This window comes from Chionomys nivalis, chromosome 19 (assembly GCF_950005125.1).
Source record: "Chionomys nivalis chromosome 19, mChiNiv1.1, whole genome shotgun sequence".
Classification (NCBI taxonomy): Eukaryota; Metazoa; Chordata; class Mammalia; order Rodentia; family Cricetidae; genus Chionomys; species Chionomys nivalis.
This window is the reverse complement of record NC_080104.1, coordinates 41,374,997-41,390,560: the sequence shown is the minus strand read 5'-3', so window position 1 is coordinate 41,390,560 and position 15,564 is coordinate 41,374,997. Positions and strand designations below refer to the sequence as shown.

The following is a 15,564-nucleotide window of genomic DNA, read 5'->3' as shown; positions in this document are numbered from 1 at the left end:
TCTTGGTACGGCCTCCTTCTAGAAGTTTCCTCAGGGCATCAGTAGTGTTACTTACAGAATACCAGGCTAGCTGGGGTGTTATTGAGACCCCGTCCTAGGAGACATCCAAGACACAGCTTTGTTTCCTTCTGTGGTTTCTCCTCCCCACCTGTGGGTCTTTTTTCTCCTCTCTGTAGGAGTCTCTGGGTCCTTATCCACTTCTGCAGACCCCCAGACAAGAGCCCTTTTAGCACCTTATGAGAAAAGGGAGGCCTGCCCACCCTCCATCCTCACAGGGTGGTGGAGAGCACAGAGTGGGCAGTGGACACAACACAGCTACCCAGCAGCTCTGTCCAGCCAGGAATGGTCCCGTGGTGTCCCTGCCTGGTCCCTTGTCCTATTGCCTGCCTCTTCACCTTCATTTCCCTCAGCTCAACCCAAAGAGCACCCTATGCCTAGGGAGGTGGGTGGGGGCACGTGGGGAAAAGCCAAGTAAAATTCCTCACTGGGAACAAATCTCATTTTCCAGAAAGTCTTGACAAAATGAGGCATTAAATTACAATATTTTGGAGAGCGTCGTAATTCTATTGCAGACAGCCCTTCATCATGGCATCTGAAAGCTGAGAAAATACAAAACTCATTAGATTAAAATAAACCACCTACTGCTCTGGAGAAAAGCTTATTTATCAATATCAATTTACTTATGATTACTCTGGCCTGCAATTTGTTATTTTTAAGAATTATGATTTGTGTATTGCTCATACACATGTGAAATTTTTTTTTAAATTGAGTATTTAAAAAAAAAAGATATCCTTGTCCTTAGCAAAGGTTAGAAAGTGGTTTTGGGGTGGCAGGGAGAAAGTGACTCATATAAAGAGACTGGAGGCAGAGCACGGTGAGGTAGTGCGGGGAGCTGTGTGTTGCCGGTGTGACCCCCTTACGGACCTTTAGCCACAGCTTACATATCTCTAGGGACAGGAAGCGCACATCAACTCAGGAACACACGCCAGCCTTTGGGTAGCTAGGCTAATTAGGATGCTTTTCCTCTTAATGAGTCAAAGGTTGCTTTTAAAGACAGACTGTCTTCACAGAACTTCTGGCATGCTCCAACCACACTGGCTGATCCCCTGGCAGGGCTCAGTCTATGTGTGTGTGAAATGGGCATGCCATCTATGGACCCTGCTGTGTCCTGGGGCACCTTTTTAAAAGCAGCAGCATGAGAAGTGCTCAAGTTATTCACGTGCCCTGCTTTTGTATTACATCTCTATTGCCATGAAATACACATAGCATCAAGTTGACCATTTTGGCCATTTAAAGTGCCCAGTTCTGTGGCACTGAATGCCATTGGACAGTTTCATGACCGTCCATCATCTGGAACTTTCCATCATGTGAAACTGAAGCTGTGCCTCATTCTCCCCTCGTCGGCACCTGTCACTATCCTTAAACTTCCTGTGAATGTGACAGGCCCAGGTGGCTCATGTGAGAGGGATCATAAGGTCAGATGCCCTGTTGTGTCTGCCTCATTGCCCTTAGCCTAATACATTGAATTTTCCCCTGATTTAGTGTGGGCCAGGTTTTCCGACCCTTTAAATAAAAAAAAAAATTGTGTGTGTGTGTGCATCATGCATGTATGTGTGAATGATCCATGTTCCTTTTGTGAGTGTACTGTGGCACATGTGTGGAGGTCAGGGGACAACTTTGTGGAGTTTATTTCTTCCTTCTCTCTTTATGTGGACTCTGGGGACTGAACTAGACTCGCCAGGCTTGCTGAGCCATCTGGTTGACCCAGATTTCCCTACCTTTAGAGGTGAAGATTCTCCCACTGTACACATGTGCTGCATTTTGCGTCTCTATTCAGTTATGAGCAGTGTGTATTTAGTGGATCCAGCTTCTTGGCCATTGAGATAATGCTGTTTTTTTTTTTTAGTTTTTTTTGTTTGTTTGGTTTTTGTTTTGTTTTCTGTTTTTTGTTGTTGTTTTATTTATTTATTTTTTTGTTATTTGTTTTTCGAGACAGGGTTTCTCTGTAGCTTTGGAGCTTGTCCTGGAATTTGCTCTTGTAGACCAGGCTGGCCTCGAACTCAAAAAGATCTGCCTGCCTCTGCCTCCCGAGTGCTGGGATTAAAGGCATGCACCACCGCCTGGGAAGATAATGCTGTTTTAAAAACTGGTGTACAAATGTCCATCCAAGTTTGGGATCAAGAGTCCAACCAGCCACTGTGATGACTGAAGAGAGAGCTGAGCCTGGTGAGCTGAAGGCAGGAGTTTATTCAAGGGAGGAAGGAATGTGGTTCTGGCTGGGTGTGAGGAAGCTAGTCACTTACTCACTGCATGGATGGAGGCAGAGTTTTCTCAGGTGGGAAAGGTAAAGACAGGAACCTCAGGAAAGTAATGAGATTGCTGTGCCTTCGAATGGGAGCCCTCATGGGCAGATGGCTCATGGGAGGAGCTAGGCTCTGCTTTCAGGGCACTGAGGTTAAGCTGGTTCAATGGCTCTGGATTGTTCTCTCATCCCCATGCTGGAGTAGATGCCTGTAATAATATGGGAAGGATGAGGGATGCTGAGAACCCCCTTCCCGGAGGATGCAGAATGGCACCAGGTGGTTCTAGGACTGTGCCCGGAGAGCAGGGCTGGCCACACAAGGTGAGGTCAGTGGTGCTCCAAGGAGAGAGGCAGCCCAGCCAAGGACACAGGTGACAGACACAGGAAGTGTCAGCGAGGTGCCGGGCCTGGCCAACCTTGGTGCAGCCTGCTAACCTTGACTGAAGTCGGGGAGAGGAGGAAGCTGAACTTGACTCCTCTCTTGCCCTTGTACCTTGATGATGATGAACCTTAGGTGTCTCAGCCTGGTCTGCAAGAACAAGTTCCAGGACAATAGTCTGAAAGAGCAATAGCTTCATGGTGTCCTGACTAGGGCAGTGTAGCGTAGGGTACAGTCCTTAGAGCTGTAGTTTTCAACCTATGGGTCTCAACCCCTTTGGAGATCGAATGGCCCTTTCACAGGGGTTGCATCCCACATAGTCTTCATAGCAGATATTTACAGTAAGATCCATAATAAAAGCAAAATTATAGATATGAAGTAGCAATGAATAACTTTTATGTTTGGGAGCCACCATCACACAAGGAACTGTATGACAGGGTTGCACACTAGGAAGGTTGAGAACCACTACCTTAGAGTGTATTTGACAGCAGCTGCGTGATAATACAGTTCCTAAGTCCCAACACCTAATCACATGTGTAGATTTGGGAGCGAGGATCTACCGCAAATCTCTTTGCCAAAATGAAATGTTAAAACTAATCTAGTGGGCTGTCATCAGAGCACTGGCTCAGTCACATTGCCCCCTGTGCTGGCTAGTTTTATGTCATCTTGACACAAGCTAGAGTTATCTGAAAGGAGGAAACCTTAGCTGAGAAAATGCCTCCATAAGATCCATCTGTAAGGCATTTTCTTAATTAATAATTGAAGGGGGATGGGGAAGGGCCCAGCCCATGGTGGGTGGTACCATCCTTGGGCTGGTGGCCTTGGATTCTATAAGCAAGCAGGCTGAGCAAACCATGGGGAGCAAGCCAGAAAGCAGCACTCTTTCATGGCTTCTGCATCAGTTCCTGCAGCCAGGTTCCTGTCCTGTTTGAGTTCCTGCCCTGACTTCCCTTAGGGATGGACCATTACCTGGAAGTGTAAGCTGAAATAAACCCTCTTCTCCCCAGGTTGCTTTGGTCATGGTATTCATCACAGCAGTAGTGACCTTAGCTAGGACACCTCTCTTACACCGAGATGCCCTCAGCTGCTGTAAAGCATGATGTCATCACCCTCCAGGGTAACTGCACCCGTTCTCTCAATTACTGGGAAGGCAGAGGTGGGAGAACCAGAGTCCAGGAGTTCAAAGCCAGCCTGAACATTAAAGCAAGACTCAGTCTCTAAATCCGCCCATCTACCCACCCACCCATCTGTCCATCCAGGAGTAGAATGTGGACACTATGTGGTTTTATTTATTTTTATCAAGTATATGTGCATACATGTATGTAACATGTGATATTAGAGATCAACTTGAGGTATCATTCCTCAGATCTTGTCCACTTAGTTTTGTTTTGTTTGAGACAGTATCTCTCATTAGCCCAGAGGTCACAATTAGAGTAGCTGACCAGGCAGTGAGCTCCAGGGATTCTTGTGTGTCTGTATTGCTAGTGCTGAGATTACAAGTGCTCGCCACCATGCCTGGCTCTTTGAAAAGAAATGTGGTTCTGGGTGAGGGGGGCAGTGAGTTCAGGTCTTCAGGATGGGTTAGTAGGTACTTTAACCCTTCTGCGTTTTTAGAATGTTGTTGTTGTGTATGTGTGCTATGGCATGCCCATGGATTTCAAAGGACAATCCTTGGGAGTGGTTTCTCTGCTTCCACCATGGGATCTGGGGATTGGACTCAGGTTGTCAAGTGCTTTTACCCTCTAAGATTACAGGCCTCCTTTTTTTCTTTTTCTTTTTTATAAGAGTGGGAGGACTGTGTATGCCACGTCCTTCTCAGACCATACTTCAGGGAGTCCTGGGAAAGGAGACATGTGACTTAGCTGGCAGGGGCACTGGCTTCCTGCTCTGTCCATTTTTCATAGTTATCCACTATGCCCGTAGATTGCAAGAAGAATACAATGTATGTTTTTTCCAATGTCCTTTTGAAGAAGCATAGGTGGAGGACTCAAAGCCTCCCTTGAAAGATGCTAGACCCCTGTCGCACCCTTGCCTGGGGTCTCAGGTGATAGCCCTCTATCTCTGCTGGTTCCCAACCTCTCCAATGTCACTTGATGAGAGTTTGGGAAAAATGCAAGGTCAGAATAGGGTGACTGTACCCCTCCCTTCTGTCCCGTTGGCCTAGACACTGTGGACTTTGAAGTGTGGCCCATGGTGACAGGCAGTGGCCAGTCCACGAGTGGTCTAAGGGTGTCATTGGCAGGCGCCGTGCATGTTCAAGCCTCTTGGTGTGTGGTGACATGGCTATCCCCTGCATTGTGTTTGATTTCAGCAGCATGTTGCCATTCAAAGTTGAGTGCGTCTGATTTTATGGGAATTCATAACTGTTCCAACTAAATCGTGGCACCCTGCTGTGAAAATCTCTCCCTCCCGAGAAAGCAAAACGCTGCTCAGATGCCACCCTCTGCCCTTTCCCTCCCTCTGCTCTGCTAGCCTTTCCTCGTGCTTGCTGGGGTGAGGGGACACTGCTTCTTGCCAGAAAGTGGTCGGTCCTTCACTCCTGCTCAGGCTTCGGGGAAAAATGGGAACTGCTTGTGGTGGTCATCCTGCCTGGGAACGGGGTCTGTTTCCCAAAGGATGGGGATATGGGCAGCTGTCATCTCGGCAAGGAGCAGCCAGTCTGGGAAGCCAGGCTGCAGGACCTTCCTCTGGCATGGTGTGAGGGGTCTGTAGGTGTGTGGAAAGATCCCTTCAGGTTGGCAAGGAATGTGGCTTCCTCCTGCCCAGACAATGGAATGAGACAGGGTAGGGAAGCCTTTAGGGCCATGCTGGGGGCCTCACCTGGACAATGAGCGTATTTTAGACACTCTCCTTGAAAGTCACAGAGCCCAGCCTGTTTGTGTATATGTGGATACATGTGTGTGCGCATAAACATGTATGTTGATGTGCATATGCATGGAAGTGTGTGCGTATGCATGCATGTAGTATGTGAACAATACCCAGACACATGCTTTTTTTTTTCTGTTAGTCCTCAGCTGGAGCCATGCTGCAGGTCTGCGTTTTGTCTCTGAGGCCTGGTGTTGACTGTTCTGCACCTATGAATGCCCCACTTTTGGGGTGTGGCATGCCCTCCTGACCAGCTCCCTCTGAAGCAGGAAGGTGGTATGGCTGGGCTTACCATAGGTAGAGGCATGGATGGCCGCCATTCCCTGAGCAGTTTATAGCCTTTTTTTTTTTTTTTTTTTTTGGTCACTGCCACAAGCACTAGACTAAACAATTTAAAGAGGAAGGGTTCAATTTGACTCAGGACCTGGCCCATGGCTACTTAGCCCCACGTGCCTGGCAGAACATCCCGACAGAGGGATGTGCTGTTCTTCACTTCTTAGTGGGCAAGAAAGAGAAAAAGGCAATATGGGGAAAGTCCAGGCTGAGATAGAGCCTCAGGGGAGACCCCGCCCCCCCCACCTCTGTGTCCTTCTTCCTCAAGCTAGCTCCCACCCCCTCCTCTTTACCACTCACCAATAATGCTCCATCTTAGGAGACTGTGGAGGGCTAGATCCATGGACCGTCACCCCAGCCAGCTACCTACTCAGCATTGTGACCTCCTCATCAGCAGCTGGGCCCAACTCAGCAGGCCCATTCTGTGTGTTGGTCCTTGCCCCTTGGTGGCTTCACTGTAGCCTCCTTGGCCTTGGGTCTCTACCTTCCTGGTGCTTTGGCCAGAGTCACCATGCTTCTTCCTAGTAGAGAGGTATGTCATCTCTGAAAGGAAGCCCCCCTCTGCTTTTGCTGGGATAAAGCCCATACAGTGACATGTGTCACACCTGTCTCCTGCTGGGCACTTGCATTAGCTCTGGCCTGCATCTCTAGTTTTCTCCTCCCCAGTCAGCTTCCTCCCACCCTTGCGCCCACATGCACTTTCCACTCAGCAGCCGAGGGGCTGTTTCAGAATCCAAGCCACACAGCCAGCAGTGCTCAAGGTGTCCGTGATGGTTGTGACCTCCCTGTCCTTATTGTCTCATCATCCTCCATTGTGTGCTCTCTAATAGGTCATGCTATCCCTCCCTGTTCCTCAGCCATGCTAGCTAGCTATGTTCCTGCCCCAGGACCTTTGCATAGGCTCCTGCTTGAACGTTTTCCCTCAGGTGTCCACATGGCTCATTCCCCTGCTTCCTCGTATATCCATGTCTCAGTGACCCTCAGAGAATTCTCACCCCAGTGACCCTCAGAGGGTCCTGCCCTATTCTTTTCTCTCTCCTCCTTCCTGTTCCTAACAGAACCCCTCTCCCCCCACAACTCTGATTGTGCCAAGCCCTTCGGTGGAGCATCAGCTGCCCCCAGGCAGGGGCTGGACCTTTCTTTCCCGTACCCTGGAGTCTGGTACAATGCCTAGTGCGCAGAAGGTCACTCCAGTACGGTCATGCACAGTGTTCCCTCTGCCAACCCTAGCTCAGCCCCTCTTTCTGGTCTCCCTACTGGCCTAGGCTTTGAGATATTAGGACCAAAATCTGATTCAATGGCCTGCCCAGCAGATGCAGAATCTTGCCTGCTACCCTCCACTGCATCACCCAACGTACATCTGAACTCAGGACACCTGGGGTCTGAGACCAGGAGTGACAATGCTGGCCTTCAGAATGGGGTTCAACTCCAGACCCAATCACTTACTAACTTTGCAACCTCACTCAAGTTATTTAACTTCTCCGAGCCCCAGTGTGTAGAATGCCTGGCACACCACACACACACACACACACACACACACACACACACACACACACACACACTGGACATTAGCATCATGGAACTTGGACATTTGTGTAGCTCTCTCAGGTACCTTGGGATCCTCTATGTTGGTGACTCTCATTTGTCCTAGCATATGCCTACAGCCATGCTCTGACCCCTGCTCATCCATAGGGCTTGGTGCGAGGTTGTCACAAGGACGGGTGGCCATAATGGTTTAGGACCTGGCTCTGTGTCTCCTTGGCAGTGGAGCTGTTTGGGAAGTTTTCGAAAGCTTTTCTGTGTATGTGAAGGATTGTTAAGCCAGGTACCTGTAAGATCTGGGGGCTTACTGACTATGAACCTGCATGTACATGTTTCTGGCAACTTGCAGACCTAGGCAGGAAGCCCAGCATGAGGGGTGTATCTCTTTTCTGGGTTTGTGTGGAGAGGTGAGGGGGTACACTGGCCACATCTCCAGGTTGGGAACTTGCGACCTGTGGTAGAGAAAACTACAGGGCCAGGCTATGTGAAAAGGGAGGGCCAGGAGGCTGGGGAGCTGCAGCCCAGAGTACTGCAAAGGTAGGCTTTCCCAGGGGAGTCCCTGCCATCACTGCAGTGGGAGAAGGCAGTGTCCATCCAAATGGCCATCTGTGAGTCAGGCCGCAGCCTCTGCACACTGCCCGTGGCCTGGATGATCTTACACTATCTCTTCTGCAAAATATAAATTGCCAAAGGGATGGGGCCAAAGAAGAATGACGTCTGGAGCTTCAGGGATGACCAAGGACCAGTATGGACCAGTTCCAGCCGGGCTGCTTGCCTTCATCCTTTGGAAGTTATGAGGTTAGGGTCTGGACCATGGTCTCCCACTAGGGATAGAGAGACTGAGAATAGAAGCCTTCAGAGCATGGGATGTGTTTGGTCTCCCTTGACTCACAGCTGGGGCACTGAGCCAGTTTGATGGTCTGAGAAGAGAAGGAGATGGACAGACGTCTACAGAGGGAGGTTGGAACCCAGAATGCTTCAGTGACCTTGACCTGGCCCCGTGGGATGGGGCAAGCATCATACAGGCCTGCGAACTGTGTTAGGTGGCTCCCTTTGGGCAGAAGCGCTTCCTTCTGAACACAGGTGTTTCTGCAGGGAGGGGCCACCTTCTCATATGTAAAGAAACCAGTTTGGGTTTGTAATGCGTTTGTGGGTTCAAGGTCATTCTTGGCTAAAGAGCAAGCCTGTCTGAAAAGAACAAAGCAAAACAGGGCTGGGAAGATAGTCCAGAGGGTGAAGTGTGAGGACCTGCCTTCACATCTCTGGGATCCACAGAGTAGCTGGGCGTGGCAGCATGCACCTGCAACCCCTGTTCTGGAGGTGCCTTGGGGAAAGACGGGTAGATTCTGGGGTCATGCTGGCCAGCCAGTTTAGCCCAACAGGGAGATCCAGGTTCAGCGAGAGGCCGTGTCTCAAATGATAAAATGGAAAGCGATCGAAACACACTAGTTGTTGGATTCTGGCTTCCACACGCACAGGCTTGTGGGAGCACACCTATGCATACAGTCACACCGTTCCCCCAAAGAAACAATACCTGTAAGAAAAGGGAGTCCCAGAGCACAGTGTGATGGTATACCAGCTCGACTCCCCACCCCAGGGTGTGACTTTTCTTAATCACAGTTTTATCATCTGTAGAATGGAGACCAGAATAACTTAAGATATTTGTCTGAGTAAAGGAACTGCCCGTGCAAAGCCCCTGACTGGCAGAATCCTCTAATGAATGTTCCATTTTTTTCCTTCCTTCCTCCTGGTGTGTGCCACGAACTTCCCGCTGCTCCCGGCAGCGTGGCGTGAATTCCCCCAGCTATTTCTGGGTGATGCTCCTAACAGATGTTTAATTCCCCTAACATCTGGTTTGGTACGGCAGAGGGCTGCAGATTCTTTTCCTTCCTAAAGACAGTCACTCACCACGGGGTGTCAGATTGTCACTCAATCGCTCCGTGCCTTGGTTTCTCCAATTGTAAATCAGGGATGCTGCCTGGCTTCTCTTCGCGACCGGATAGGATAATTTGAGATAACAGATGGGAAGTGGCGCGGATGTTTAGAAAAAGGCCTCGTGCTCGACCTCACCAGTAGTTAGGGAAATGCAAATGAAAGGGAGGATGTTGTGCCGTTTTTTCACATGTCCGATTGGCAGCCATTTAAAAAGAGGAATGGCTTGCCGTTGGGCACCTGGGCCCTACCGCACACTGCAGGAGGGACGGCAAATGGCTGCCACCGGTCCCAGAAGGGAATCTGGTGACATCGAATGAAGGCCAACAAATACACTTGGGGTCTGTGTTTAATTGACCCTGCAATGTCCTGGTCTCTGAGTAGCACTGAATAGCAGAGCCCTAACACAGTTACACGGAGAGAAAAACCCTCAGTAGCCTCGCCTGTAGGGTTAAGAATCCAGATACATGTCAGAAGGGACAGCTCTCTCTGTTGAAGGAAAGCCCCTGCCAGGCTATTTTTAGCTACTAAAGGAGGCAGGTCTAAGTCACATAGGCCTAGAGGGTCGTCTGTGAATGTCATGGTGGGAGAAAAACAAATGACTTTTAAAATTTAATTAAAAAAATTTTTTTTCTTTAGGGCTGGAGATGAAACGGGTCCCTTCATATGCTAGCTAGGTGCTTTACCGCAGAGCCACCAGCCCCTCAGTGACGGGCCCCAGGCAGGCTCTTTACTGCTGACCATACCCCTAGCTCCCCCTTACTGGAAGATTCTGGGTAAGGGCTGTACTGCTGAGCTACACACCCTCAGAACTTCCCTGGTGGATTTTAGGCAGACATTCTACCTCAGATTTACACCCCAGCCCCTCACTGGTTGGTCCTAGGCCAGTGTTCTACCCCTGAGCCACACTCCAGTCCCTCACTGAAGGATTCTAGGCAAGTTCTCTACCTCTGAGCCACAGTTCAACCCCTTCCTAGCAGATTCTCTGTAAACACTCTGCCTCCGAGCCCCACCCCAGCCCCTCACTGGTGGATTCTTGGCAGACACTCTACCCCTGAGCCACACTCCAGCCCTCACTAGCAGATTCTAGCTAGGCAAACTCTCTACCCCGCCCCGTGGCCCGCAAGTTGCTGCAGAGATCAGCAGCCATTACAGAGACTCAAGCAAGTACAGGGTGGGAACGTAATGGAGAAAGAGAAGGCTTGGTGGGAGGACCGCCAGGTCAATGCCCACTCTACTTGTTGGATGGACCATGCTTGGCGTACAAAGTGCTTCTCAGGAATTATCTACCAATATTTAAGTGTCCGGTTCATATAGAAGTCCAGATTCCAAATTTTTTACTAAGTCAGAAGCCCCCCCACCCCCACCCCCATTCGACCAAACCATTAGCAGGGGCTGCTTTCCCACAGCTGAACCCCCTTCCACCAATCCAGCAGCTTTCTCCTTTCCCTTCCTTGCTCATCCTGTGAGCTCTCCAGCCCTTGAGCCCCTGAGGTGGGCTGTGAACATGTGGAAACTCACAGAGGCGGAAATGCTGAGGAATGGAGAACCATATCGTTATGAAATGCAGCCCGGTGGCCGTTTTCTTCTGTAATTAGGATGTTTTAAATGCACATAAGAGTTATAACAAAACTGCTCCATGGGCCATCTCATGTCATTGGTTGTAATATCTGTGGGAGTCACTTCACTATCTGCTCAGGACATGGGCTGAGAGACAGAAACCATCCCTACCAGGGCTGAATTGGTGAATTAGCCCCCAATATTGGCAGACAAAATCCTGTCGAGGGCCAGCTAGCTCCTCATTCTCCTAGTCAGTCATTGATGATGGAAGCGAACCATCTACTGTGGACCAGCGCTGACTACACTTACTGGTGGGATTCCCTGAGTAAGGTGCTGTGTGGCCGAGAGCTGTCTCATGAGCCAGAGGTGGGGAAGTCTTTAAACAAGATACCCAGTGGGTACATACGGAAGAGTGATGGATGCCAGCCATGTTCCTCACTCCCAGGCTCACTTTGTGGAGAGATGGATGTAGGCCATTAGGGAGATCTCATCCTGGGTCCCTGATGTGGAGGGACCATGACCCTGCGTGATGGATGGGAAGGGGTGGCCTACCATCAACCTCCATCAGGGATAGGGCCTTCCTCACTGAGCCTGCATCTTTCCAGAGCTCAGTCCCAGTCTCCCAGAGGTTTGTTGGGGGTATTCTCTCTTGGACACTGTTGAAGTCTCTCTTGGACACTCCATTGCTATGAAGAGACACAGTGACACAGCAACTCTGATAAAGGCATTGCAGGTGACTTATAGCTTCAGAGGTGCAGCCCATGGCAGGAAGCATGGTGGCATGTGGGCAGACATGGCGCTGGAGAGGTAGCTGAGAGTTCTACATCTAGACTAGCAGACAGCAGGAAAAGAAAGTGACACTGGGCCTGGCTTGAGCTTCTGAAACCTCAAAGCCCACCCCCAGTGACACACTTCCTCCAACAAGGTCACAACTATTCCAATAAAGCCACAGATACTAATAGTGCCTTGTCCTATGGGCCTATAAGAGCCATTTCCATTCAGACCACTACAGACACAATGGCTTGAGTTTCCTCTCATCCTCCAGGGTTAGGAGATAATATGATGGACATGAGAACCTGGAACAAGGATGCTGGGGTCTGGATGGTTTGATGAACTTGCCAGGCCCCATCTTCCTGCTCGACCCCATTCCCAAGTGTTCTGCTGTTCTGCAGGTTATGGGTTCAGAGGGCAGAGGTGGCAGTCTGTCCTTTGATACACTGAACCTTGAGTGTGTCCCCAGAAAGTCCGTTGTGTCTGCCATGAGTTTTGCCTGTCACATCCGTCTTGGAAAAACCCAAGGACTCTCGGACCACTTGATATACTCAGACCTGGACTAGGCTGAGAGTGGGTGGCCCCGACTGTCTTCTCGTGGGAGCTGCTCCCTGTTCCCATCCCAGGCTTTGCTCTCAGAAATGGGATTCTGGAGTTCCAGAAGTTTGCTTCTCACACCCTCTTTCTTCTCCTTGTTTGTATTCCCAGGAGCCATGAGGGGCCCCATTGCTAATTCCTGTGCTGTGCTCTGGCTTCTCATGTTGGTGTCTGGATCCTGGGGTAAGTCCCTCTTACCCTCTCTGTAAGTCTCTCTGCTAATACCAGCCAGCGCTGGGGAGGCTGCACCGGAGGTTGCTCAGACCAGTAGCCTAACGTTAAAGCTCTCGGACCCCAGAGACCATGTTTTGCCACGTGACTGAAGACACGCGTCCCTCTCTAGGCCTCGGGTGGCCTCCTGCAGTTTGCAGAGGACTGAAAATACTGGCTGTCCCCAGAGCCTGGGTCCCAGGAAGCCATGGAGGAGCCTTGAGAAATTCTTAGATTCCATGATCTGTGACCATGAACTGTCTTCCTGGGCTGTGGAAAGGGGTCACAGGTCTGTTCAGTGTCCCAGCTCTGTTTTAACACCTGCTGCGTGATGTTGTGTGCATAGCATCCCACCTCTAGGGAGCAGAGGCGTCAGCTCACATGCAGGGGGCTCAGTTCAGTAGGAAAAGGATGTGAAGGGTTAATACACAGCAAGCTATGCAGGCTGTACTCATAGGGACGTCCCTGGCCGTAGAGAAGTTCATCAGAGGAAAAAGAGTCTCTGGGCTGCAGGTAGTTACCACCTGGTCAGCAGGGAAAGCTGTTTATTTTGCCTTTGAGGGCTGATAGTCATTCTAGAGGGGGTGGAGGGGAGAAGGCATCCTGGATAGGGGTGGAGTGTGGGGTCAGAATGCCCATGGGTGGCCTGAGCACACATATGTGATAGCCCAGAACAATCCTTCTTCTGGAATCTCCCCCCCAGTGCCACTGGTGCCCACCAAGAAGACCTGGGTACCTTGTCCTTGCCTCTGGGCAGCAGATAGTAAGGAACAGGGAAGCTGCACTGAAGGAAGGCCAGGACTACAGGCATGCCGTGCACAGTGTCTCCCAGGGCCAGGGTATCCTCAGAGAACAGCTATGGGTACCACGTGCCTGGCGACACATGCAAACACATTCCCACGGGACCCCTCTCTGCTTCTTCCCTCCGGTGAGCTGTGGGGCTCTGGAGGGCAGAGTGCTGCCTCACGCCTGTTGGAGTTTCACTAGCATCGTTTCCTCTCCTCGTCCCCATTTCCTACTTGAATACCCCCAGCCGTGGGGAGCTCACTCCCATCCAAACAGCTTGGGACTTCATTCCATTCTCACATACTCTTAGAGACAGACAGGACACAGTCTCAGGACCTTTTACAGAGGAGAGGCTGTGGATGGCCCAAGGTCATCCAACCTGAGTTTGTTAGTTCGTTTATTTTTAATCAGATGACCACCCCTCCTGGTCTGACCCATGCAGGAGTCAGAACCTTTGTCTCTGCCTCTGTGGGACTCTCTGAGCTACTCTGCTGCACTAGCGATCTGCAGACCGTTAAAAGCCACACATGTAACTGTATAGCAGGTTTGTCCCAGCTTGTTCAAGGAGATGACTGTCTCCCTTGAGCTTTCAAAGACTGTTCAGGTGTTCTGCACGCAGACTTTACTCTCTGCCCCTGGTCTCCCTTGGGAAGGCTTCTGAACCTCCCTAGACTGCACTTTTCTTTGTCTATAGTTCAGGGGCAACACAGGTCGATCCTGTGAATCAGTATGAACATCAAGTCCTCTGACTGGTACATTGGGTACTGGATGAATGCTCACTCGATGCTCACCCTGTTGTTGGTAGCGCTATCTCTCTCTCACAGGGCACAGAAAACAGAGAAGCATAGCAAGTGGCCTAAGGCCACCCACAAATTCTATAGCAAAGCATAGGTGATCTGCCTGGGTGCTGGCTAGCTTTGCTGACCACATCTACGCGTGCTAAGCAACTAAAGTTGCTCCTTTAGTGTGGCGGATGGCTGGTGCCGACCCTGGGGGGTTGGTGCTGAAGAATGTGGGGCTTCCCATTTCCCTTGTCACTCATCTTCCTTTGCTAGCCCTTCTCTGGTTTCCAGACTATGTCACATGGCCCTCCTCTGCTGGGGACCTGGCTCCCCAGAATGAACTGTTTGTCCATCCCTAGGAGGCAGAAGTGAGACAGGCCCTCAACAATGTTATACCCTCTCAGTCTGTCATTTCTCTGCTATAGCCTCCTGCCCCTTCCCCATCCTTGTCCCCATAGACCCCATGGGCCCCTCTGCTCTCTGGTTGGACAAAGGCTCAAGCAAGCCTTCTCTAATCCTCCTCCAGCCTAGTGCCTTGGTGCTAGATGTGAGGAACCTTAGACATGGCATCCCTGGGTGCCAGGAGGTCTATGAAAGAAAATTTAGAAATAAATCAAGCTGCTGCAGGCAAGGTTCCCCAATCACTAATTTTCCACCCACAATCCTAGCCCACTATTGCATTCTTGGGGTGCCCAGGGCCCTCTACTTCTTTATGTCAAACCCCAAGGCCTGCAGCAGGTCTCAGAGTCTCCCTCTGGACAACACTTTTATTCATGCCAGGGTTAATGATAGCTACCACTTATTAAAGCTTGCTGTGTGTTAGGCATAGCACTGGGCACCTTATGTATGTAATCTCATTGAATCCCCAGGTTAGCTGTGAAGTAAGTCCTGTTGTTATTGCCATTTTGCACACAAGTAAACTGAGACATGGGAAGCCTTGTGCCTAGATGTGGGACAAGGAGGTTTCAAAGAAGATGAGGTGCCATTTTATCAATGTTTCCCGAGACTGCTGCTGTGAACATGGACACATGTGTTTAGGCATGTGTACACATCTGAGGTGTCTATATGAGCAGGGACACACATGTGCAGGTGTATATGAACATCTGAGGTGTCTATGTGAGTGTGGACACACATGTTCAGGTGCATATGAACATCTGAGGTATCTTTGTGAGCAGGGACACACACATGCAGGTGTGTTTGAACATCTGAGGTGTCTGTGTGAGCATGGACATACATGTGCAGGTGCGTGTGCACATCTGGGATGGTCCAGGGAGGGACACACATGTGCAGGCGCATTGCACATCTGAGGTGGTTCAGGGAGGGACACACATGTGCAGGTGCATGTACACATCTGGGATGGTTCAGGGAGGGATACACATGTGCAGGTGCATGTGCACATCTGGGATGGTTCAGGGAGGGACACACATGTGCAGGTGCATTGCACATCTGGGATGATTCAGGGAGGGACACATGTGCAGGTACAGGTGCACATCTGGGATGATTCA

At 50.3% G+C, this 15,564-nt stretch overlaps 1 protein-coding gene across 1 annotated transcript in view; it reads left to right on the top strand.

The window, feature by feature from the left end:
* The window catches only part of LOC130890399 (cadherin-23), a 275,653-nt gene that overhangs the window by 22,413 nt on the left and 237,676 nt on the right, over positions 1-15,564 (top strand). Inside the window, exon 2 of the mRNA XM_057794329.1 lies at positions 12,393-12,464. Coding sequence (XP_057650312.1) covers positions 12,398-12,464 — 67 coding nt within the window. The 5' untranslated portion in view covers positions 12,393-12,397. The remainder of the gene's footprint in view (positions 1-12,392; positions 12,465-15,564) is intronic.